General features: G+C 41.8%; 2 protein-coding genes across 3 annotated transcripts in view; both read left to right on the forward strand.

The window, feature by feature from the left end:
* Positions 1 to 157: 157 nt before the first annotated feature.
* On the forward strand, positions 158 to 4,830 carry klhl30 (kelch-like family member 30). 2 transcript variants are annotated; one of them, XM_022201278.2, is made up of 8 exons: positions 205 to 341; positions 1,046 to 1,889; positions 1,966 to 2,167; positions 2,699 to 2,785; positions 2,935 to 3,090; positions 3,317 to 3,505; positions 3,980 to 4,125; positions 4,229 to 4,830. In XM_022201278.2, exons 2-8 carry the CDS (start codon positions 1,116 to 1,118, stop codon positions 4,478 to 4,480), a joined length of 1,806 nt encoding a protein of 601 aa, XP_022056970.1. In that variant the 5' UTR covers positions 205 to 341; positions 1,046 to 1,115; the 3' UTR covers positions 4,481 to 4,830. The 2 variants fall into 2 exon arrangements, with proteins under 2 accessions (XP_051802899.1, XP_022056970.1); XM_051946939.1 differs by lacking the exons at positions 1,966 to 2,167; positions 2,699 to 2,785; positions 2,935 to 3,090; ... (1 more) ...; positions 3,980 to 4,125; positions 4,229 to 4,830 and having other exon boundaries at positions 158 to 341; positions 1,046 to 1,617; positions 1,799 to 1,927.
* A 104-nt stretch (positions 4,831 to 4,934) lies between these two features.
* The window catches only part of crocc2 (ciliary rootlet coiled-coil, rootletin family member 2), a 39,677-nt gene continuing 18,373 nt past the window's right edge, over positions 4,935 to 26,238 (forward strand). Inside the window, exons 1-17 of the mRNA XM_022201274.2 lie at positions 4,935 to 5,380; positions 7,014 to 7,167; positions 7,311 to 7,426; positions 16,546 to 16,713; positions 16,801 to 16,884; positions 17,959 to 18,062; positions 19,138 to 19,282; positions 19,726 to 19,832; positions 20,338 to 20,544; positions 21,969 to 22,065; positions 22,261 to 22,350; positions 22,444 to 22,578; positions 22,674 to 22,873; positions 23,651 to 23,833; positions 24,568 to 24,712; positions 25,365 to 25,511; positions 25,595 to 25,825. Coding sequence (XP_022056966.2) covers positions 5,324 to 5,380; positions 7,014 to 7,167; positions 7,311 to 7,426; positions 16,546 to 16,713; positions 16,801 to 16,884; positions 17,959 to 18,062; positions 19,138 to 19,282; positions 19,726 to 19,832; positions 20,338 to 20,544; positions 21,969 to 22,065; positions 22,261 to 22,350; positions 22,444 to 22,578; positions 22,674 to 22,873; positions 23,651 to 23,833; positions 24,568 to 24,712; positions 25,365 to 25,511; positions 25,595 to 25,825 — 2,370 coding nt within the window. The 5' untranslated portion in view covers positions 4,935 to 5,323. The remainder of the gene's footprint in view (positions 5,381 to 7,013; positions 7,168 to 7,310; positions 7,427 to 16,545; positions 16,714 to 16,800; positions 16,885 to 17,958; positions 18,063 to 19,137; positions 19,283 to 19,725; positions 19,833 to 20,337; positions 20,545 to 21,968; positions 22,066 to 22,260; positions 22,351 to 22,443; positions 22,579 to 22,673; positions 22,874 to 23,650; positions 23,834 to 24,567; positions 24,713 to 25,364; positions 25,512 to 25,594; positions 25,826 to 26,238) is intronic.

Consider the following 26,238-nt stretch of genomic DNA (forward strand, 5'->3'; position numbering starts at 1 on the left):
CAACATCTCATCATAGCAGTATTATTAATCAGTTGTCACATTCACAATTGTCAGGGCTGCTTTGTTTAGCTCTTTTGCAAGTTTCAGGGCGTGCTGAAAAAAATCCTAAATATGTGTGTGTAACAGCAGCTGTGGGTCCCATACATGTTGTTTGGAATCTGACTTCAGCACGGCGTCACTGTCAGACCTAAAAATAACCACATGAACGACAGGCAGTCCACCCCAATGACTTGGCAGTCGCTTCTCACCATACTGTTCACTCCGTGTTGATCTAAGCAGCCGTGACAATCAGCTTGTTTTACTGGAAGGATGAGCCATTATTTCCACTCTGTGCCTCTGTGGTGAGTTTTTTTCTTGTTGATTCTTTGGTTAATTTAACGATATTTGATGACAGGAAATGTAATTTATTGTTGGCTTGAGGAAACATTAGGATCATACCAGCGGAGAGCCAAAAGTACTTTGCGGTTCTTATAACAACACAGCGATGCCACAATTAGAAAGATATGGCATTATTTATGACTGGTCACCCTTAGCCTTTACCACTGTTTTCTAAGTAAGCAATAAATAACAAACTATTCGCGTGATCGCATGTTGTTCTGTATGTCTTCATCTGTATGAACCTTGAAAAATATCTTCAAAATAAAAAGCTAGTCAGAGGTGCTAAATTGACATGTTTCGTAGGATTTTGGGCCTCATTGTGAAACTAAAAATGATCTTTATTTCACAAATATTTTGTGAAATAATCCAATTTAGATTTTTTTTCTTCATACATTACGATTTGATCTGTGATGTAACATTGTAAGGTCAAGGCTAAATTCAATGTTTACTGTGTCGTAGATATAAATCATGGGATGGAACTTAGTCACATTAGATAGCATTGAAAACATGACTGACACACAAGGAGGACCATTGACCAGCAGATGGACAACATAAGTCACACAGAGTCTATGTGATTTGATAATTACATTGTTTCAAATCATGATTAATTTAGATTTTTAGTTTTAGTTGAATTCTTTGTATTTATATGTTTCTTTTGTTCTTTTAGGTAGGACCTGAACTTGTTGACCTTCCCTTCCTTCAGAAGATTCAACTCTCATTTTTACCTGAACGTCATCATGGTGCGTAATGTGGATGACCTGGACTTTTGCCTGTCCTCCCATCCTCAGAGCATCCTGGAGGGCTTGCGTTCCCTCTGCTCTCACCCCAAACTTGTCGACGTAACGCTGAGCGCCGGCGGTCGGGATTTCCCCTGTCACCGCGGCGTGCTGGCCCTCTGCAGCACGTACTTCCGTTGCATGTTCTCTGGGGATTTTGTGGAGAGCATAGCTGCACGAGTGGAGCTTCATGACGTCGATCCCGATATACTCAGCTGCTTGCTTGACTTCGCCTACACAGGCAAGCTGACCATCAACCAGAGCAATGTGGAGGGGCTGATCTGCACCTCCAGCCAGCTGCAGTTCCAGACGGTGCGAACCGTGTGCAGCAGATACCTCCAGCACCAGATTGATGCCACCAACTGCCTGGGGATCCTGGAGTTTGGGGAGATCCACGGCTGCCCCGAGGTGGTGGCCAAAGCTTGGGCCTTCCTCCTGGAGAACTTTGAAGCTGTTCAACAAGGTGAGGAGTTTCTGTTTTTGGGGAAAGACAGGCTGGTTGCCTGCTTGTCTGATGAAGGACTACAAATCCGATCAGAGTGCGCTCGCGTGGAGGCCATCCTGAAATGGGTTCGGCACCACAAAGAGTCTCGACTCTGCCACCTTCCTGAGCTCCTCACCTTGTCTCGTCTCTTTCTGCTCAGCCTGGACTACCTTGCTGACACTTTGCTGAAGGACAGTCTGGTTCAGGCCTCTCCTAACTGCAAGGAGGCTGTGGAAAAAATCCACAAAGAGGTGAGGTAGTTCACATTATTTCTGTGTTTTAAATTGAGTGGATTTCCAAAAACAATCATACCTTTCACTTTTTTAGAAAATGGATTTGGCACCGGAATATTTGGACAGGCTCAACTCTCAGAGTCCACAACCAAACCTGCAAGAAGTGCTCTTTGTAATGGGAGGTCGATCTCTGGATGACTCAGACGATGAAGATGATTCAGATGAAGACGAAGACAGAGACCCGAGACTGCAACGGCTGCTGTCCAGGAACTGTGCCTTCTACAACACAAAGACTAGTAAATAAAATATTCTTTCCCCTATCACAAATTCAAGTTCAGATTCCACTGTAATCTCCAAGTTTGTTGGGAATGTCTGTGTGATTCCTCAAAACAGTTTGGCAGATGCTGCAGGTCGTTAAATGCAGCGTTGACAGAAAAATGGCTCTGCAGAAATGTGGTCTGGATGTGACAAAATTGGATCATCATCTCAGTTCCTCAAATAAGCGTTTTATTGTGCAGGCTGGAGGAAGGCATCCATGTTATGTTTTTCACATGGGATGTTAAGGAAAAGATTGTTGCATCCCCTTTTAGGATTTCTGGTTTTATGTGGATGCACGACAGCTCTGGCCAGAAGTTGATGATCTGCCAGAGAAGTTGTTTCAGGCCAGCGTGTAATAACCCAACTGACTTATTTACACTTAAATGGACATCGAGGATTTTTGCATCTCTGCCTGATGTTTTACAATATACATTTGTTGTTTGAATACTGCATTTGTGTTCTAGTCTATGATTTTTTTAACATTAAATCCTCTTTGTTTTTCTCTACAGAACAGTGGCATGAGCTCCCTAATTTCCCAAATCCCAACAAGTGGGGTTACTCCATGGTCTCCCTGAACAACGACGTGTATGTTACAGGTGGGTTAAGTGCATCCAACACTTTTAAACAGAAAAACTTTGAAGGCAAATAGCAAAGAAACAGTTCTAAATGGAGCTCCGCAGTTTCTCTTTTGAGGAATGCAAAACAGTGTCAGATTTACGACAAAGTGCTCGCGTCTTCGTGACAGGGGGCTCACGAGGTTCGAATACCAACACCTGGTCGACCACAGAGACCTGGAAGTACATCACAAGAGAGGGGAGGTGGGTTACTGTGGCACCAATGCTCCGGCCTCGGACTAACCACACTTCAGCAACTCTGAACGGGGAGATTTACGTCATCGGAGGTAAGAAAATAAATATCATTCTTGAATGTGGTGCCTTAAACCTGCAGTGTTGTGGATCGACTCCAGGAACTCAGCTGCTTCTCAGTTGCTCACCTCTGGTCCTCTGAGGTGATAGTTTTTAGGAAGATGCTTATATTGGATGCATTTTACTGCAACTCTCTGTAAATATGTCTATTTGATGGTTAATAAAAATATGATCGAGCCTACTGTAATTTTTCCCCTTTAGGAACAACATTGGATCGAGTTGAGGTTGAACACTATGACCCTTACAACGACACCTGGGCTTTGACGTGCCCCGCCTTAAAATATGTGACTAACTTCACAGCCACAGCCTGTCATGGGAAGCTCTATGTGGTTGGCTCATGTGCAGTGAAGTACAACGCACTGACAATGCAGTGCTACAACCCTGTCATAGGTAAGGATGCTGCAGCACCAAATCACTGCAATCAAATTTAACCTCCAAAGTGTGAACTCTTTTTTTTAACCTAAATTTTTAATGGAAATAGATTTCCAACATTACATACAAAAAAAGACAAAAAAGTTTGGTTTTTGTCTTTCAGCCAATCAAACAGTGCTGTGGGCTATTGCTCAACATCACAGACTGGTGACTAGAGCCTGCAAATGTTTTCTAAGAATTTATTTTATTGAAACTGGTCACAAAATAGCGATTCATTGCTGAATATTTAATCCGCATATATTAACAATCTCTCTGCAGCATTTGTCCATTAGCTTACTAACTTATCTGGCATTAATGTAAAGAAACAAATTAGATTTTTCCTAGTAGAATTCCCCCCCATATCCTGTGTGCACTGGCAGATGCATTTTATAGCCTTGATTTACATTTTAAACATTGTGAGGCTAATTGATATATGTGCTATTTTTTTTATAGATAACTGGATCGGCATATGTTCACCTTTCATTCCTAAGTATTTGTCCTCTCCTCGCTCTGTCTGTGTGGACGGGACTATATATCTGGTTGCTGACAACACTAAGAAAGTCTACTCATATGATCCACAGGCAAACATTTGGCAGAAGGTGGGATTAGAAATCACTGCAGACTGCCCGCAAATCAGTACACGCATCTGTATCAGCTTTGTGCTCTAATTTGAACCTAAACAATGCTTTTTCCACCCATTAGGTCCAGCTTCTTCACATGCTCCATGAGAACGGTGGCCTTGTCACCTTGGATGGCAAGTTGTATGTCACTGGAGGTCACTGGAAAGGTATGGAGGGCGACTATGGGGTGGAGGTGGAGGTTTACAACCGAGCGTCCAACACCTGGGACTTGGAATGCTGCCTTCCAAGACTTTGGTTCTACAGTGGAGTCTGCACTATCTTTCTTGATCCATCCCATTGGCCTGAGGTTTTCCACACAGAGTCAACAACATAGTGGCCCTCTGTCCCAGTCGGACTAAACTCAAAGTCAAAGACTTCACAGAGACACGTATCTATGATATAATGCAAATGCAATGTTCATCCTGGGATGTCATTGTGTCCTAGAATAGTGTGTTATATGATCCTCAGGTATTCTTGGATGTTTTTTTAGGCCGCTCAGCAGGTGTTATTTATACTTTGTATCATGTGCTTGAGATCTGAATGCCTTTGTGCTACTGTATGGTGTTTGTGAGTCACTAAATCTTTGCAGAAATAGTTTATGTAAGGATTATTATTATTAGTTGTTACAGTTGTATATTGATTGAAAATACTTTAAATATGAATTAAACAGTCAACTGATGTAAATCCTTCCTGAGAAAACACTGTTTAGTTTTACTGTATTGATCATTAACCCACTGGAATCCAGCAGCTTAGCTCGTGGCCTCTGCTCTGCCATGGCAACGCCCAAGCCAGCATTCTGTTTCCGTGACAACGGGCCAGAAGCCTGTTGTCGCCATAGCGACATCGCCTGGGATTGCATTGGTGCTACATGGCTGCTGTCGCTCCGAAAGTTTCTTCACTTTAAACCTCTGTCAGTGATTTATTTTTTGAACCTTCAATCATTTTCTTAGCGCAGGTACCAACTGAGTTAAATATATTTTAGTTTTTATGTTTTCGTTTAATGTCCAGACAGGTTTTTGCTTTGTTTGACTCCACATTTAACAGCTTTCTATCGAAAAGGGTTAGCATATAGCAAGATAACCGCTAGTTAACTTTAGCAGTGCTTCCGTCTTGAAGCTAGGGAGGGTGTACTATTACGGCTAAACATTTTATCAATAAAACTGGACCATTTTTTGCAATGAGTTCTCAACGGGAGGAAGGTGGTCGTTCACCGCGACTAGAGGCTGTGATTCAGGTCGGTAACAACTGCTTTATTAATCGTGTTTCATGTCCTGTTGTAACACTGTAGAGACAGCACAGATGTGATAAAACAAATGGCCAAATTACACCTGCAATGTCAGTGTATTTTCCCAGTTGAAAGTCGAGTCGTATCGCTGTCACTACACAAGAAAAATAAGTACACTTCAAACACGTTGTATTGTTCAACACTGAAATTCCATTAGTCAGAGCTAAGTTGAACAACAGAGTATTTGTTCTTGTGCAAACTAAAACGCTGACAGTTTCTATCACTTTTTCTACACAAAAAATGTATTTTCTACTCATAGAAGATTATATTCTAGAGTAATCATGTTCAATACTTTTGCTATCTACATTCATAGAATGGGTGCAATAGCTGAATTTCTATATCAGAAAGAAAATGTACAATACAGTGATACTACAAAGTCAAAAGCACTTAGCATATTTCTTGTTTTTTTGTTTGTTTTGTTTTTTGGCTGATGTCCCTAATTTTATTTTATTTTTTGCACTAGCCCCTTTGCTGCTGAAACTTGCTCTGCTCTGGGATTGTTAAAGGTTGATCTTTAGATTTACAAAATTAAAAATGCAGATCCCACCACAGGAAATCAATGCAACAAATTTAGATTCCTTACTAAGATTCAAATCTCAGTTATGTTCAAACCTAAATCTTCTATTGGATTCAAATCAGGCTGTGTACCAGGTTATTGGTCAGGCTTTCCATTTATTTCCTTTTTAGAAACCCTGGTGTGATTTTGGCAGTGTACTTTTCATTGTTGTCACGCTGGAATGTTTCTGTTCTGCCAAGCATTTGCAGACTGGGAGTCATTTTGTTAGCCAATATTTTGGTAGTCCCACAGGTATTCATGATGTCATCCTTAATGTCATCTCTCCAACACCTTTTGCATTCATGCCAACACCATTTCATGACATTCCTGTCTCAATGCTTCATTGTGGTATTCTTGGTCAAATTTGTGGTAAACATGCTGGACTCCATCTAAATCAAACAATTGTATCTTTTCTAATCTGACCACAAAGTAAGTCGTAATATTATTAAGGCTTCTTTTATTTAGCAAAAAATCTTGTAGTTCTGTGCCAAAGACCAACCAAATGTTTTTTCTAGGGCACTGTCTATACAGCATCACATTATGCAAAGTCCTTCACACTGTGAGTCATTACTGAAACTTTGGAAAAACCCCTGTGCCAAATATGACTTTCCTACCTGTTTTTGCATAGCATGATTATGCAGGTAGATTTTGGTGTCATTTTAGGTGGATGGCCACCATAATTGCTCATTCTATACCAACTGGATACTGTTGTATATGTGATTTAATTGTTCTCCAATCTTTCTGTATTTCCAGCTTCATGACGTGACACAAACAGATTTTTCAGTTCCTGTAACAATTCCTTTCAATGTGAAGCCATGATGCAGGCATGCAGATAGACACATCCCATAGGTCCAAAACTGCCCAAGATCTAGTGTTAGCAGGTCATTTTGTGGTGTTTATTGGTTGAAATCTGCACCCTCCGCTCTGCATGCCACTGAAGCCTGCACACATTGCAGTCTAACTTCAATGAGTTAGGCCTTTTGTGCTCAGCTAAGTGACATATCTGAATGATTGGTGTGATTGTAGAAGTTGGAGGAGTCTCTGCTTCACTCTGATGGCAGCTCAGGAGAGAGAGGTCTGACACTTCAAGGTGATGGACAAGCGTCTGGAGCCACGCCTACCCCTGTCTCTGCTCGCATCCGCCAGATAATCACTCGCAACTTGGCTGAGCCAGCAGCTGGTAGGAAAGAGTGCTTTAACTGTGATGCTGATACGAAAGAACCAAATTCAAATAACCCTGTCTTGCTACACATCAGTTATTAATGTATATCTTATGTGGTTAGACTGACACTTCAGTATGCATGATCTGTTTCCTAATCGCAGGTGAGAGCTCTGAGGTCACAGAGCTGGAGGAGAGCAGGGCCCTGAGGGAGCAGCTGTCTCCCAGCCAGATGCACCGTGACCAGCCGGTGGTCAAACAGACCAGCCTTACAGACAGGGTAGGAGTGACACAGGGGAGCAACACATTCTTAGGCCAAGGTCAAGCTGTGGAACTTTATTTACATTTTTAGCATTCGTTGTACCCATGCTAGTCTAGCTGAATGTTTGTTCTGCAACAGGAGGGAAAAGAATAAGATGTCAACAAAAGTTATATAACAGGCTAAATGGAATGCACAGGTGATTTCACCAAGGTAAGTACTGCTGGTACATATAATTTATACTACCATTATTTATGTTTTTCTCAATCTGTGTTACCATAAAAACTCATGCCTTATTAGTTAGTATTTCTAAATACTTTTTTGTTCACAAAGTGTTTACTGTTTCCCACACAAGCTGTGCTTCCTGCCTGACGTGTGGGATGTTAAGACAGATGTTAAGACAGCGTTGACAGAAGTTGGTAAATTTATGCAAGTTTGTCTGGAGATGAGATCAAGAGGGTGAACCACACTAGAGCATTGACTGCAAAAGGCTACATGCATTTGAAATGGAATATGGTTACAGTAAACATCAGTGCAGCACCACTTTTTCCAGCAGGGAAAGCCTTTTGGGGCTGAACAAACAAACAGTGTAGCACGATTGAAACACCTTTGCATGTACTGCATTGAAAGCTGCAGGGGGAACCGACTATACAAACTCATGATTAGTTAAGGTACCTTTGCACATGCTCATATTTTAGACATTTTTGTTTAATTACATATTAGAGTGCTGCATAAGCATCCATTGTACACGAGTGTGTGTTCAAGGGGGTGTGTCGAGATACATGTGTGTATGTGTTTGTAAGTGTAAATAAGAGAGGGGAGGGTGGTTCATGAAGGGTTTCCTTGTGGTCTGTTCAGGTAGACTCAGACCCCCTGTGCTCATGAGGACCGGCGTCTCCCTTCATTGCCCCCCATGGTTGCCCCTCCATGTAGCAGTTGGAGCTTTGGGGGAAAATTGTGAAGGTCTCTGGCCTCCTCCCTCGAGACTGTCGAAGAAAAAGCTCATTTTTCACGTCGCACAAAGCAGCCATTTGTGATAACACTGCCCTCATTCTGCTGCCTAAATCTAATGAACTCCCACTGCTTGCTTTGCTCTTGAAACTTATTTTAAAACTGGGGCTATAAATATAACTTAATTAACTTGGCATATATAGCATATTTATTTTGTTGATATTTTTAGAGGTGTGAAAAGGAACTAAACAGAAAAACACAAGCAAGTGTTGCTGACTTCTGATGTTCAGACAACAGAGCAGTAATTTGAATCTGAATATTTTATGTGGTGTCTGAAAAGTCAGTAGGTTCATTACAAGACTCCTGTCATGGCTCGTCTGTTCTAGTGAAAGCTCCTGTCTTCTCCTTACTATTTTCTCTGCAGGATTGTTTGGCAGCTTTGCTTTTATGCGATGTTAATGCAGCGTGCTAATCATTGCCCAAGAGCCAAATATGCTGCCTTGACTATGGTAAATGGATGAAGGTAACATTCAGACCAGCAGTCTTACATTCACACAGCTTTCTCCCTCAACTTTTACTGCTGAAGGGATCATATCACTGATAGAGTAGGATTTTGACATCCATATCAGTACATCTCACTTACTCTTGATGAAGCAGTCAGACAATATTTATTTACCATCATATGTCAAAATAAGAGTTGCTCAGTGATTCACTTTGGTTATTAGCTTGTGATATCAGTGATAATTTCTGATGTTTTTGTCATTTGAAACCATTTTGGCAAATGTCTCTTCCAACTTGCAGTCCCCTGAAATATTGTGAGCAACCGTTTAGCCAGCATTTGTTCCAGTTTCCCGAAGCTTGAACTTTCTTTCCTGAGTAATTTACATTGAGTATTGAAACTGAAATTTGCCTCACTAATTTCGACATTGTTCAGAATCCTGCACAGTGTGTTCTTTCGAGGACAAAAGTACAACTCCAGTTGGAGTGTAGTCTTCTGGAGTTTAATTTTCCCATCTGTACACAACTTTGAAAACAATAACAAGTCAAATGTATAGCACTGAATGCCAGGACTCTTGGGAGGAACTCTCTTACTCCCCGACAGTAAGAGAAGAGACCCAGAACCAAGTCTCTAAACTCCTCAGATCCCATTCGAGCATCCATGGGATGTGCCGTAACAAGCCTGATCTGTGTAGACTCCACCCTGCAGCCCACAGAACCCAAAGAATAAGCTGCCAACGTCCTGGTGCCAAACACCACAGGACACCTCCTGAAGTCCTGTGCACATGTGCTGATGGATCAGAGCTGTTATGGCACCACGAGCGGGAGGTACACAGTGTTCAACAGACAGCTTTAATGTTGTGGCTGATTGGTGTGTATTTGTTGCTTAGTTATTTTCCAGCTGATTTAGTGACACTGAAGTTTTTACTGGTTGCCTGGTAAACTCGCAATGATGAAAAGACTCCAGGAAGCCACGTCTTTCAGGGTTGTGCAAATTATTATGCAAACGCATAAATATATAATGGGATGATTATTGAGCATTAGGGATTCTGAACTGGTGGTGACAGATTTTTTTTAAGTCTTTGAAGAGAGCCGGGGTAGTTGTTTCCAGCCTTTGTCCTAAGCTTACATAAGCTGAAAATGATTCTCTTGTTGCTTGTTGGCAGATGAATCAAATCAAGATTATCCTTTAATGTTGTTTGCTGGCGATAACTTCAAATTTAGTGTGCGCACATGAGGATGGCATTGAATTTTCCATTGAGCTCTAAGTATATTCACAAAATGTCAAAACTATTTCTTTAATATATTATTTTTTCAGTTTGAAATCAGGTATCCATCTATCTACTAGACATGATAAATAAATTTCTACTTCTAAAATCCACCCAGTGCTGATGTGTCATAATGTCAGCCCAAGTCAATCCACCACAACATGTGTGACAGTTTAGAAACGTCCCAAATCCCCAGTTTTCCCAGATTTTCTTGACTCCGTTTGAGTTGACAGAAGACTATTTAACGCAATACTGGTGAAGTCACACCTGGACTCTGAAAGCCTTCCTCTGTGTCTCTCTTAAGTCATTCATCGTGATCTCTGCTGACCCCAGAAAATTGCACCTGAACCAGGATAAACCTTGACCCAGTTTGTGAGTTTGCACCGCCTCATGAGGTTGGAGAGCATGTTAGGGTGAATTCTGAACCCTCTGTGTTGCTTTTGGAGCCTGCCAGTGTGCATTTTCTCATACATAGACATACATACCCTGCTGCCTGAACACTTAGCGGCTGCCCCCAACAATACTGCAGTGTGGCAGTCCGTTGGATAAAGATAACTCCCGCTGAATGATTTCTGACACCAACTGCCATTTTGCCAGTGCCCTCTGGAATCTTGAATCCCCTTGGTCTCTCCATAAGAACCCTGTCAAACATAGTTTGAGCAGATAAAGTCGGTTTTGAAGGATTGTATTACTGTCTTCTTTTCCCCTGCTACCCCTCTCTGTTTGCAGTTTGTTTTCCTGCTGGCACAAACCCATTCAATTAGGCTGCAGTTTGAATGGAATGCTGCCAAAAGTCTGACTCTCTCAACTATCAATGAAAATTGTGAAAATTAATTGCCTTCCCAAGAGAAATATGCTTAAAAGCCCCTCTGAATACTGAATTTGCGATGAAAGTATTCCATTAAACCTTTCAGCATTTGACATTAGGCCTCTCGTGTTACCTGACTTTAAAATCATTAAGCTTTTCAGTTCCTTTTTACATGTCAGAAATGTCTAATCAGATGTGAAGTCTTGAACTGAGTGGATGTATGTGTGTGTAGGTTTTGTGGAGTCCTTGCCAGGGGGCATTTGTGTTGAGTGCTGTAAGACAAGCCACACGCTTGTAAGTACACAGAACACATTATTAGTTTGCCATATTTACACAGATCACTTGTATTCCTGTATGCCACCACAGCAGCTGTCTCCATAACCAGAGAGTTCACTATATGGTAACGTGCTCACAGCAGTTCCTCCTCCTCCCTTCCACTCTCCCTGTTTGTTATCCCACATTGTGTAATTACCGTCAGTGATGATACATAAACAGCTTTCACAATCAGCTGGGGCTCTTTCACAGAGTCAGCACTCAGGGGGTAATGTGAGGGGAAGAGTGGGGGGGACGGGTATGTTGTTCAAGTAGGATAGTAAGTTTTGGGCAGCTTGGGGGCGATGGACATCCGCTCCAGCTGTGTTTAGGAATCTGACAGATAGTGCACTCCATTAATTCCCTTTATTAAGCCTCTGGGCCCACGCCAAGCCAGAGAAAACGATTGCAGCTGTAACCCTTCACATGCTGGCTGGACTGTGCACTCAAGGCCAGATGTCGCTCTGGGTGAGTCAAAGTTTGAAAGACAGAGGACTTGGGCTGTGCATAAGCTTCTGAATGTGCTGGAAAATGTATATTTGTATAGAAAACAGGTATGAATCCATGATGCTGGTGTTATTTATTAGAAGTAGGAGAAAAGCAACTTAAGAAATGTATTTCACAAGACCCATTTGACCGGTGAGATAAAGTGGTGGGTTATCAAGATCTCCAAATGTTGTGACATTAGGTCAGTGAGAGAATGTTATAATCATAACTTAGTAACTGAATGGATTGGATTTTGATCTACCACATGAGCAGGGGAGCAACTTTTGGCCCGAACACCAAAGCCTTCACGAGGGCCTTGAAAATGATTCTCTTGTTGCTTGTTGGCAGATGAATCAAAGCAAGATTATCCCTTGATGTTGTTTGAAATATTTATCAAAAGAGACAATGCAAGGAGTGGCACAAATCATAAATATCAAGAAATATAAAAAGCTAATTCAAAGCACATTTTAAGAGCCTGAAAAGTCTTACACTTTGGAACCATAAGCAGGGCTCAAGAAACAGATACTTGGGAATGAAAAAAGAAAAAGGCCATAGCAACCATATGGAGGCATAAAACATACCATGACATAAAGGCTGTTTTTGTAGCAATTGCATTTTGAACATTATTGCAGAATGGTAGTAGATGACCTCAAAAAGTTGGGCTGTAGTGGAACTGGGCTCAGCTCACTTTAGGGAGCCGTGGAGGCTGCTCAAGGGTGATTGTGCTCAGAAGCAGATCATAAATAGCAAGCGTGTTCAGCGAGCACACTTCTGGGCCCCCAGTAAGCTCTATAAGCCCCAGAGTTAGAGCAGATAGAGGACGGGGATTACTTGCTTCTCTCTTTCGCCTTTTAACAGACACCACTGTGTTGGGGTGTGTTGTGAAGAACAACGAGTTCAAGCTCACTTGGAGATGTGGGTGATGAGATTTAATGATGCAAGCAGAGTAAGGGAGTAGATGGTGGCGTAGTGAAGGTGGGGGGTCTCCACATCAGACTGTTATGGCGCCCTCCTGGGAGCTTCCTGCATTGGAGCATGGCTAATCCAGAGCAGCCCCGGCCTCCTGCTTTACAGCTGACTGGGGAGAAACCATAAAAAAGCGTCATCTCTGTAGTGAGCGGGGCGAGGCGCTGGCAAGAAGCCCACACACTGCAGCTATGTATGAAAAAGCGCAAACAACCCTCCACATCAGGGTAGGGCGGGGACCCTCAGGAGTTGCCAGGGACACCTGGTCATTGAGTGCACACCAAGGTAGAGAGAGTGCAGTGCACAGCAGTGGTAGTTTTTGATGGAAGTGAACGGCACATTCTCCCTCTAGGAAAGACTGGTGATGGTGTGTATCACAATTTGACCACATGGGGAAAAGTCTCTAAGATTTATGTAGAGTAAAATGTAAAGTTGTAACAAGATTTCCGTAGGTAAACCTTTGGAAGGATCTTTGACATTTTTGGCCTTCTGCCATGTTGCAGAGTGAGCAGCCATACATGTTTAAAAAGTTATTGCTCTGTTTCATTTTAGAGGTTTTTGATATGACATTGACCTTTCTGACAGTTTGAAGTTTGCAGCGCTAAAAGCCCAGTTTTCATTCCATGTACAGTGATGGGGAAAAAAAAGTTTTTGGACACCCCATGCATTTGTGAAATATTACATTAAGAATCACTCTTAGGTGTTAAAGTGCAATTTCTTGTGGTACAGTCACAGCCAAAACACTGAACAAATCTTTAAAAAGCAATTAAAAACTAAAAATTGATTGGTTCCATAAAAATGCATAAGAAATTTTAAGTATTTGATCATTTGGTACTAGTGATCCACTAATGAAGGTTGTGCTTTTTATTAAAAGACACAATCTTTGTTGTTGTTTTTTTTTTGTTGCTTCGTGACTATATAAAGCCAGCACTTTCGAAAGTTCTCGAGAGACAAAAATGGCTAAAGCAAGGAACCCAGGAAACACACCTGAGATACATATTCTCAGGTAGGAAGGGTACAGCTGCCACCAGATAGCCAGAAAGTGAAGATGCAGTCCTTCAGCAGTTGAATACACTCTGCAGAAAAACAGATCAACCAAACAGCTTGGAAAGACAATGAAGATCTGGGCATCCAAGAGTTTCTTTGGCAAGGAAATGACCACATCCTGATCCGCATGTGCAGCGAAAACGCCAAATGATGAAAGGAGCTTCAGCAGGAGTGCTCAAATCAAACTGGTGTCCAGTGTTTTCACCTGCACTGTGTGTGACCGACTTTTAGATCATGACTTAAGGTCCCAAAAGGCTGACAAGAAGCCCCTGATCAATGAGAGACAGAGATTAGCCCGGCGTCCTTGGGCCCAAACACACAAAAACTTCACAGACAAGAATTGAAAGAAAATTCTGTGGTCAAATGAGTCCAGTTTCCAGTTTTATCTTCCTCCTGCTAATGTGAGGGTATGCAGAAGGACAGGAGAAGCATTATCTCCAGCATGTTCAGTACCTACTGTCAAGCATGGTGGAGGCAGTATCATGGTTTGGGGATTTGTGTAAACATTTGCACCTTCCCTGAGCTCCTGTAGTGGAAAGCTATCTGTTGAATGCATAATAAGATGGACAAACTCTTCACAATGTCACTCACTGGTTTTATGCACAGTAGTTTTGAAGCTCAGTATGGTGCTCTGGGAATCACCATCTTGGAAGTACCTGATTCCTCTAAACTTCTGGCTAATCCTTTAATGAGAAAAGAGGTGGTGCATGAGGGGCTATGCAAATGTCTCTGGGCCATGGACTGTCCTGTTACAACACCCATTTGTCATTAAAAGTGGCCATGCTCTTAATTGTGCATTACATTTAGCCTTAATACTATTTAAATGGGTGAGTTACATAAAAATTCACCCCCTGTACAGTTGTCATTAGCAATAGAGATAAAATTGTACCAGGTTGCAAGAATTTTTATTTCAGCTGTGAAGTATTTTTACATAAAGGTTTGATGGGAATTGACAAACTTTTGGAAGCAGCCTCCAGTGAAGATAACTGAGTCTTTTGTGTTTGTGAGCATCTTTTTGTCCGATTGATTTGGTTTTGATATGTCTAGATGAATTACATTGTATCAGTGTCAGATCTCTTTACAGGGCTCGAGATGTAGATTGTGCTCATGTGTTATGGTAAACACCATGTGCTATGACTATGTATTTAAGATGTATTTATAAAGTATATGCTTGTTAGTAAGTCAGTATTATTACAAAAGCTATGCCAAAATACTTGAAAAGATGCATAATCTCTAATGCTCGGCACACAGCTGTTTCCAGGAGTCCCTTTAAACACAGCTGCTGCAGTTCTGTGTGTTTCAAACACTCCGCCCATGTTGTTCCTCCCTTCTCAGTCCCTAAAGCTGTCACCTCAAACAACGGGCAGTAAAAGAAGTTTTTGTGCTCTCCAGGTCCTCAGAGAAAAAAACCAAACACACAGAGCCAAGTGCGTGATGGCCGTTGGTGTAGTTTGTAGTATAAATTTCTGAAAAGGGCATTTGAAAATGTGTTAATAATGGTGGCAAAGTGGCTGGGTCCAGTGTTGAACAGTGAGACTATTGTCTTGGCTCTCTTGGAGCCTGCTGGAGAGATTAAGCACCCAGAGAAGAGATGAGGTACAGAAGAGAGGAGGGAGGGAATGGGTCGCAGGGTTGATTTGAAGGGCTTGGATGGTGGTTTGGAGTGTGTTGCAGGGAAGGGGGCTCCCTCGCTCTCGCTCTCTTCCTCTCTCTTAAATGAGAAGTCGGCAAGGGCAGCTGGAGGCACGCAGTATGTTGTACGTAGTACTCTAGGGCCATGTGGTTTGTATTATTGAGGAGAGGGTGTCTGGCACCAGCGCAGAGGGAGTGTAGGTTGTATGAGGTTGAGAGGTTAAAGGACATTTGGATTTCAGATATGGAAGAGAATATGAGATTCCACAATAAGAAAGACCAGGACATTTGTATTTCTGTTGTTAAATGCATATATCAGTTACAACCATACATGCAAATACAAAAAAGCACTTGGACATTATATAACCTGATGCTGATATCGTCACCCCATCAAGTCAAGCGAGTGTTTGTTCAGCCATCATGTTGTTACTGCTGCTGTATAGGTTTTGCTATGTTTACCATTGTTCTTGTGTAAAACATCCTATGTGTATATTTAATTTCATCAGTATTGAGGAAATCCGATTTTCATTTCATTGAACCGTGTAATAGATAATCACAAATTTCTTATTGGGGAAAAATATTTCTTTATGCATGAACAGGCTTTTGTAGAATAACTCAGAAATATATTTTGTAAAGCTCCCATGCAATAACTTTCTTCTGAAACACATTTCACAAAGGCAACAGATAAAAACTGATAACAGTTAACCTGAAATCAAACCTGCCTTTTAGCCCAACTGTTGCACTATGCTATAAAATCTATTTTTGTAACTTTCGGAGTGGATATGTGGTTTAAAAATCTCCTCTGATGAAAATCATATTGTGTTTTTTTTTTTCATGTTGGAAGACACATCATGGATGAAATAAGCAGTCAGTGCCATGGCTGAACATTTTCACATTGAAACTGCAGCGTACGAATGGCAGCCTCAAAATTCATACATAATAGACCTCAGTAACCAGTCCTGTCAATTTGAGGGCCGGGGCTTTCTGTATCATTAATCTTTTTCAGAATCAGTTTCCGGCTGTACATCTGAGTTAATCCAATGTTACAAGTTGGATTGTGTTAGGCTGTACCTTATCTGCAGCCAGTAAACTTATAAATCATTGCAAAGTGGATGTAGGCTGTTTGTTGTAATGTGTTACATATAAAGTTTATTTGTTGCTACTCTGTCCAGCTCGACCAGATGCTGATGTTGCACTCAACAGTGGACTCAGACCAGGACAGTGTATCACCAGGATCCTTGCAACTACAGAACAAGGAAAGGGCCTATAGACAAAAACTGCAGGTCTACCAGGAAGCCCAGCAGAAACAAGCACAGCTGGTTCAGAAGCTGCAGACCAAGGTGGCAAGAAATGGATCTCACAATTCAGACATCCAATTTATCTTTACATGCAAACATTATAAGCACCTTGTTTTTGTTTTATACTAGGTTCTCCAGTACAAGAGGAGGTGTGGGGAACTAGAAGAGCAGGTGCTGGAGAAAACTTCAGAGTCTGAAAAGATGAGATTGTTGGTGAGTCCACATGGCAGCATCACTTTTAAGGATCAGCATTACAAAGATATAATTACTCAAAACTTAAGTCTAATCAGCCCACTAGGGTCATCTAGAGGCCTGTCTGCTCCTTACACCCAACTAGGCTGAAATGACTTCAGCTAACTGCCCTGCTAGCAAAACTCGAATCAAGCTGTTTTTGGTTGTTTTTTCAAAGCTTTAGGTTTTTCCAAATCAGAGAGTTGGTAAAATCTTTCACATGACGAAGAAAGTGTACTGTACAGTGCTTGGTGATATGGATAAAATTAATCATTATCACAGCATTATCACAACATCATTGTTGCTTAATAAATCAGTAAGTTGACTGGTCCACAAAATGTCATGAAATACTAAAAAATGTGGAGAAAAACTGTGTTTTGCAAAACCAAGATAGTATTTTTATGACATTTTGTTATTAATATTAAATTAATAGTTTAAATTAATAGTTGACAACTAATCAACTACTCATAGCCTCTCTACCAACTAGTACAAGAGTCAAACAGGCCTGGAAATATAACAAGGGCTGTGTACTTTATGTGTAATCAACACTTAATGATTCACTCATTACTGAGCCATAAAGATTTTGAACATTTATCAATCGTCATCGTTTTCTGTCATCTCTGACAGGTGTTGAGTCACATAAATGTAATTTTACATATGTACAAATTTAGAGCAGTGTATTGTCAAATTGTTAGCAGAAAGGACATGTCATGAACACAACTAATTTTGTTCCATTTTGGAATTTTTGAGTGCACTAAATAGTAAATAAACTTGCACACCCAGAATCTGGCTACTCAGGTTAGATGGTGGAGAGTAAATGCGGTGCAGTAAATAGTAAACAGGAATTCAGAAACAGGTGGAACATTTGCGCTTTCATTTGAACATATTTAATTCATCCAAATATTATTCTTGGCTGCTTAGCCCCCATACAGAGTTTGTATTAGTGGATTTACACTGTAATTATGTTGCCTCATAAATATCAAGCAGACATGCTGCTGCTGCCATATACTTGAAGTGTTATCAGGATGCCAGTAAAGATGGTGTGTGTGTGTTCAGCTGCAGGGCCACCTGGACTCAGCCGAGCGTCAGCAGCGAGCAGAACAGGAGCTCAGCATGACCATCCAGAATAAGTCTGCTCAGCTGGAGGAGGAGCAGAGGAGGTGAGTGATGGGCATAATGCAGTGCAGGTAGCCAGGTTACCCAGCCAAGATTAAAACTTCTGTATTCATAAGGAATACATATTAGGGGAAAAATGCACAACGTTTTAAGTCCAAAAATCAGAAAACCTGCATCAGCGGGGAGCTGCTATTTGGATGTAGACTTAGAACAGTAAATTCATGGACAAGCCTGTTTGAAATTTGCTTCTGTTTTCTTTTTCTGTTTCTTGTTCAAAAGCAGAAATCAAGTCAAAAATATTTCTGAGAAGTATGTGAACCAGAGATATTCCCAGCAGTTGCCAGATCTTTTCAATTTTTCCCTGCCCCTGGTGCAGGGAGAAGGTGGAACTTGCCCTTGGCAGATAACCTCAGCATCCAATTTGTCAGAGACAATTAGTGGGGCTGTGCTGGCTCTGTTGTAAGGTATTTTAATAATGCTTCACATTAAGTGTGGGCCAACCTCTGGAGCGGAGGCCAGATTTTAATACCCTGTGATTTATCCAGTTACAGAGCTTTATTTGAAATACCCATGGTAGAAACTTTGCCAGGAAGTGATCATTTTTATTGCCTAAAAATATCACTCATTGCAGAATTGCCAAGTTTTACCTGCTTAAACAATTTATAATGTCAGTGTAATGTAAAGATAAGGCCACACACCTCACTTACCACATACATGTTGGCATTACTGATTCTCTCTTTCCCCACATCTCAGTTCCTTTTAAACACGATATCATCCTGTACATACAAGAAGGGTTTGGCTCGCTCTCAGACAGATAACCGAACATTACACTGTGCGTGCCTTACTGCAGCAGGGTGTGTGTTGACTGTGAGGATGATGTAAACATTTTGTAAATGACTCTACTAGCAGATCTGGTGGAAATTAAATCTAAGTTGACACAGACATTGGAAATCTGTCACACATGTTCACCCTTTAAGTGCGGTTGGTAAGGGTGGATCTAAAGACTGTAGATGTACAGGTGATAAGCTGGCTGTGTGAAGTTTGGGTGATGTGATGCAGTTTGTAGGAGGTTGCCAAGACAGTTGCTTGTCATTGTCTCATGAGATTTGGTATTTTCAGGTGTGCCAGTCTCAGCCAGGTGAACTCTGTGCTGCGGGAACAACTGGACCAAGCAGCTACTGTCAACAAGGAGCTAACAGAGAGTTTATGGAAGGCCCGTGAAGATGTTGAGTTGTGCGATACCCGTCTGCGCAGAGAGCAAGAGGTGAGAAAAACCACAAAAATGAAGTGCTCGAGTCAGAAAGGCAACAGGGAAAGCTCAAGTTCATCCCTTTCTACAGAAAGATTGTGCAATTAAACTCCTGTTGAGTTCACATGGGGTAGGAATTCCATTCATAGCCAGTTTCCTCAATTCATTCTCATTCCCTGTTCATTTCATTGCTATGATTTTTGAGTTGTTGTTTCCTGTGAAAACATTCCAACTGCTGAGGGGGAGGAAAATTTTGTGCAAACAATCTGGCGTTCGTGCTGTAAATGAACTACATCTGTTGATTCAGGGAAATCCAATTATTTGTATGTGTGCCAGTGTGAGTCCAGGAGTTCCAGTATTGCATCTGTTTGGGATCACAATGAAATCAAAGGTTGCTGTGAGCAACCCTTACCACCTACCCGGCAGTCTCTAGTCGCCTCGTCTGCTTGTCTCTGCAGACTTGCGCCTCGCGGTTGAGTCGTGAACAGGCTCGTGTCAGAGCACTGTGGCGCCAGGCCGCCTCTCTGCGGAGCACTTTCACCCAGCTAAGGACTTTCACTGACAGGTGAGTGTGGCAAACTGCCAAAATTCCTCTGGCAATGCAGGATTCCACAAGAACCCCCACCTCTCTTGTGTTTCACACTCACGATTGTGACCACAATCCATCTTTCTCAGCCAAGGATCAAAGTGGAAGAGGTCAGCAGGGTCGCTGGTCTCCCTGCTTATTGTTTCCTCACTGAGGGCACAGATGGCTTAAGGTGACTGTGCTCACTGTTAAAATCATCCATCAGGACAAAACTTGAGCTCTTGGCATGAGGAAGACATGGCTTCTGTAATGTTGAATCTCTTTGTTGAAGAGTAATTTGCTGTAACAGTGACTACTCAGCTCATAGACACCTTTGTCAAGTCAGAGACTGTTCTGTAACTTACACTAAAGACACTTCAAAGCACTGATCTCAGAGCTTCAAATACAAATGGCTCGTAATTGTATGAGTGAAATATACCCCGTAAGACCTTTCAAATGAATGGCATATTCTCTAATCCTTTTTATACATAACTCTTTTCAATAGAACTCTGTCTGATATGCGTGGCGAGTGTGTCGCTGCCAGCCACCAGCTACATGTTACCTGTATGAACTTAGAGGCCAGAGTAACACAAGAGAGCACCTGTAGTGGTGTGGAGATGTCAGCTCTGGAGAGGCAGCTGAAGGACAAGCTGAAAGAGGCCATGCAGCTTCAGGGTCATTGGGATGCAGAGAAAGTTGAACTTAACTCCAGGTAAAGTTATTTTCAATTTTTTGTATCTATCTGAGACTGCCTATAATGATGAGCTTCTTTCCTGTGTCGTGAAAAAGATAGCCAGAGTGTTGTAAGGTAAACTGCATTTTGCTTACTATTATATGCTCTCTCACAGTTAATTCAGTAAAATAACTAAGAAAATCAACAGCTTATCTCTTAATATTTAATTAATGTTTGTCCCCTGAACATACCACTACTTTTTCGTACAATCTGTGAGCTAGTCACGTTTTATACTGTATATTTGAATGTGTTTTATTTAGTGTTTCCTCTGTACAGTGACCTTGAGTGTTTTGAAAGGCGCCTATAAAAAAAATTTATTATTATTATGACCGGTATTAGTCACACTAACGCAGATTGTAAGAGTGAAATAAATTGAAATGCACAAACAGATGACAAATTAAAGTAAAAACCATCCTCATGTTTCTTCATATGACGTCAGGACAACACGTGCCACCAGAACATCTTCAGTGTACCTTTGTATTGAATTTCCAAGTCCCTGTAATGCTACTGTAATGTTACTGGTGAATTAACACCATTCTTCTAGTTGATACTCCATTATTTGGTATTTTGATCATGGTGATGAAGAGCACTGTCTTACAACGTGGTCCATATTCTTCCGTAAGTGTTTAACGGTTTTAGCTCTGGAGTCTGTGAAGGCCATAGCCTATGATTCATACTATTTTAATTCGAACATTTAGTAGCTCCTTGTGCCACATTGATGTGGGCATTGTCATCCTGGAAGCGAGCATCAGGACCTCGTGGATTAAAGGTGATCATTCAGCATGACTTTACTGATTTACAGTAACCTTTCCCTCTAAAAGGACCCCAAAATAAACTCTTACAATGCCAGCAAAATGCACCCACTGCATAACAGAGCCATCAGATCCCTCTCAGTGTAGGGGTCAATGGTTCAGTTTTTTTCTATGATTTGTCATCCGTCTGTACATCATAAAGTGAAATATAAATTCTGAGCTTGAGGTCATGTATAGTAGAATCGTTTGATCACTTGCAAAATTCACATTCTTCATATGTCTCAAAGAAAAGCCAAATGTAATCCCCTTGATGAAACCCCATAACTTTATGTTCTGTAGGCTTTCAAGCTAGTCTCAGAAAACTCTTGACCTGATATAGAAGATCAAATCTTTTGTGCCATCGCCTGTGCGCTTCGGTCAAAAGACTGCAGGAATGTCAATGCTTTTGTATTCTGGATCTAAGCTGCTTTTGATCTCGTCACAAGTCATTGTTAATCCCATGATTCTATGTGCAGAATATGATAGTGTTGATGGTATTTTAGGAAGAGTGCACGCCAGTCTCTGCCTCTTTTCAATGTCTCAGGGAACTGTGCGAGTGTGTGTTTGTTATTATGCTGTCTTTGTAATTTCCATGCATGGTGGTCTATCTAGAATCCTAGAACTGACTGACACACTGAAGCACCTCCGGAACCAGAGCAGTGAGAAGGATGCAAGCCTCAACACCATGCAGATCAGTCTGGACAGGATGGTAGGTCTTAGGAATCCAGTGTGAAGCAGTGGGAGGTGGCAGATAGACGGGTGGTTAGGAGGGCTAAATTAGCTGTAGTCTGGACCTTACGCTTGATAAAGGCCACAGCTTCCTACTTTAGAGGGCTGCAGTCTGGGGAATGTCAGACGTGCTTCATATATGCTGCTTATCTCACTGAAATGGTTTCCTGCTTAGGAGACAAGGAGGGCAGAGGATAAAGCAGAGATGGAAGTACTCCACACGGAGATCCAAGCTCTCCAAAAGATTTTGCTTCATGTTCACCAGGTCAGAACAAACCAAAGTTTGACCTAATTTGTGCACCTATTTGGCAGATGGTGGCATTATTCCTTTTCTTTTTCCACTCAAATCAATTTCCAGTTGGTTAGCAGTGAGAGTGAGAGCTGTGCCTCTGAAAGTCTGTTGTCCTCACCTCTCCATGGCCAATCACCTCTAAAAAACACTGCCTTGTTGACTGTACAGAATGCTCTCTTCAAACATCAGAAACAGACACAGGTACAACAACGGCACATATTTCAGAGAAACAATATTCTTAACTCTGTGTAGCAACTTTCAACTTACTTAACAACACACTCATATACAAACCACAGGACCTACGTGCACTTTTAGAAGCTACGCTGGAGCAAGTGGGAACACTACGTGAGCATCTACAGGAGAAGGACGCTGAGAGGAGAAAATTGGAGCAGAAGGTCCGTGAAGTGAGGAGGGAAAGTGAGGAGGCTAAAAAAGCTTTGGAGGAAAGCCTGAGAGACAGCAGCAGATATCACTGCTCACTGGAGCTCATGTCCAGGTACTGGACATTCTGATCAAGTACCTTTTATCATTTTTTTCATTCCTTTCTAATGACTTTGGTATTTGTAAAATTGCAGGGAAGCATAAGCCATTCATTCATTAGCTGCACCCACTTTATCCTGTAGAAGGTCATGGGGAACTGAAGTCTATCCCAGCTGACATTGGGTGAGACGTGGAGTAATCCCTGGACAGGTCGCCAGTCCATCACAGGGTGAACACAAAGAACCAGATAACCCAGAGGACTCACTTACATCTACGGCTATTTTAGAGTCACCAATTAATCGGGTTAGGGTTAGGGTTAGGGCAGTGCCTCGAAAATTCTAAAAAAAAAAAAAGAAGAAAAAGAAAAGCATTTTTGATGCACTGCCAGTATTACAGCACACTCTCACAAAGTCATCACAATCATTCTATAATAAATAATTCAGCCCAAACTGATTTTTTTTTTTTTTTAAAAATCCCCAAATCCAAAATATATTGCAAAAAATAAAAAACAGAAAATTGCAACATCATTTTCTGAAACATGAAATTGACTTTCTGGCTGAATGTTGTTTTTGGAAAAATAATGTTGATGGTTTTCTGTTTAAGCAAATAATCTTTACTATCATTATCTGAACATATGTTAATATATGGAATGTGGACATATTGTACAGTGCTGTATGGGTTTTTAATGTTGTTACATGTTGTTTTTATAAAAATTAAGTTTGATGCTCATTGTGACTTACACAGCATACCACCTCTTTGTTTTCCTCTGCCTTTGTTTCTCCGTGTCACACAGTGAGAAAGAGAACCTGGAGAAGCTGATGTCAGAGGTGCAGCAGGATGTGAACTCCCAGCGTGCTGAGCTGGAGGCACTGCGGAGCTCATCACTGGAACTCCAGAGACAGCGGGACCTCTTGAGGCAGCAGAGAGAAGATCTGGAGATGCAGCTGGCACGCCATCGCACAGAGGCCCAAAGAGGGTACAGCAGGAGCGCATGAAATGACCATTACACAACGCACATCCTGTCAAGCGTGATTGTTTTCAAGCTCCGTTTGTTTAGAGCTCAGATCAGTAACACATGTCATTCTCTAGCCGGCAATACACCCAGATGACATTCGGATGAAAATGTAAATGATTTACATAGCATGACTGTGCTCATGCAAGCGGGATACTTTTTTCTCCTTTTCAGGGTTTCTTTTGCTAAAAAATTTGATTAGCCAAAAATTGAGGCAGGACATGCGATCTAGCAAAAAAAAAAAAACGCTCAGTGTTTTGTGCTTTGACGCGAACAATTCTGTATTTGTCAGTGAAGATAGATTACTGTTTGTGAGACAAAATAACAGTGGGTGGGAGTTATAGACACTACTGGTCAAAAGTTCTCATTTAATGTTTTTTCTTTATTTTCATGACTATTTACATTGTAGATTCTCACTGAAAGCATCACAACTATGAATGAACACATATGGAATTATGTAGTAAACAAAAAACTGTGCAATAAGTCAAAACATGTTTAATGTTTTTAGATTCTTCAAAAGAGCCACCCTTTGCTTTGATTACTCCTTTGCACACTCTTGGTATTCTCTCAGTGAGCGTCATGAGGTAGTCACCTGAAATAGTTTTCCAACAGTCTTGCAGGAGTTCCCAGACACGCTGAGCACTTGTTGGTCCATTTGACTGGTAGTGTATACGTATATGACATATTTTGTGTTTCAGTGAGAGAAGTCTGCAGGAGCTTGAAGGGAAGCACTCAGATCTACGCAGGGAACTTGTGACAGTGAAGGAGGCTCTGAATCAGGTCACCCTGCAGAAGGAGGTGTTGGAGAATGACAAGGCCAGCCTCGCTCAGGCTCTCTCCAAGGTAACCTGCTGTGCTTGTGGACCAACTTTCCTGATGTTCAAGGTGTCTGTCAGGGTCTTGACAGTGATGTAACAATAAAAATCTTTTTTACAGAGCATATTTTGAAATATGGGCTGCACAGTGCCGTAGTGGTTAGCACTTTTGCCTTGCAGCAAGAAGATCCCTGGTTCATATCCCGGCCTGGGCCACTGATCTTTCTGCATGGAGTTTGCATGTTCTCCTTGTGCATGCGTGGGGTTTCTCCGGGCACTCCGGCTTCCTCCCACAGTCTAAAAATATGCTGAGGTTAATTGATTATTCTAAATTGGCCCATAGGTGTGAATGTGGGTGTGATTGTTTGTCTGTATATGTAGCCCTGTGACAGACTGGCGACCTGTCCAGGGTGTCCCCTGCCTTCGCCCGAGTCAGCTGAGATAGGCTCCAGCACCCCCTGCGACCCTAGTGAGGATAAAGCGGTGTATAGAGAATGGATGGATGGATATTTTGAAATCACATGGCAGCAAAATAAAACGGAAAAGTCATAAAATTATCTTGGACTCTGCTGACCTGATTTCGTCGAGCAGATCGTTCCAGAGCCGCAGGGCCTTGACTGCAAACCTTCTGTCCCCTCTGATGGTTTACATCCTTCTAATAAGAATAACTAACTCTACAGATGGAGTCTCAGAGTGCTGCACAGGAGTTTACCGTCACTAAACTGCAGAATCAGGAGGCTACCCTAAAAGATTCTCTCGCCAAAATGGCTGCCCTTAGTGAAGGCTTAGCTAAAGACAAGGTGGAGCTCAATCGTATCCTGCTGCAGGTCAGTAGCTGTGCATTTGCCCTATAACACTGATGTGAGACAGGAAACATAACAGAAGTGGAAAATTTTGGTTTGCCTTTCAGATAGAAGGGGAGAAGACAGAGTTTGGTGAACGTAGACGGGAAGCTGAAGCAGAGCGGGCAGCAGCAAGAGAGGAGGCAGCACGGGCACAAAACGACATGATGAACCTGCTTGCAGAGAAACAAGCTCTAGAGATGTCATACAACCACTTACAGGATCTCTGCCAGAAGCTGGAAGCAGAGCTGAGCGTCCTGCAGAAGGAGAAAGCTCAGGCTCTAGAGAAGCACTGCCAGGTCAGAAACCTCCGGTCCTTCACCCTCCTCCGTTCTCCCTCAACCTGGGAGAACTATAATGTTAATAATAGCCTTCAGCAGGTTCACAGAGCTTGTTGTCGCATTAAAATCTATAGGAGGTACAGGACACATCTGTCATGTTTTTTTCTTTCAAATGGGATAGGGAAAGCAGTTTGAGCCCCCGTGTTTTATGAGTGACTTGGGACATAGCAAGCAGGGGATCTTCATGAACAAATGTGAACTGAAAAAGATAAATAGATAGACATATAATATCCAATAGGGGTTTAGTGGAAGGACCAATAAATTAACACCTTAAGTATTCCCATTCTTCCTCAGCAGATCCAGATCTTCCTGTTTCATCCCCTAAAGAATGAAAAGAATCCCTTCCTGTTTTATTATCTGTCCTGAATGTG

Source organism: Acanthochromis polyacanthus, chromosome 4 (assembly GCF_021347895.1).
Source record: "Acanthochromis polyacanthus isolate Apoly-LR-REF ecotype Palm Island chromosome 4, KAUST_Apoly_ChrSc, whole genome shotgun sequence".
Taxonomy (NCBI): domain Eukaryota; kingdom Metazoa; phylum Chordata; class Actinopteri; family Pomacentridae; genus Acanthochromis; species Acanthochromis polyacanthus.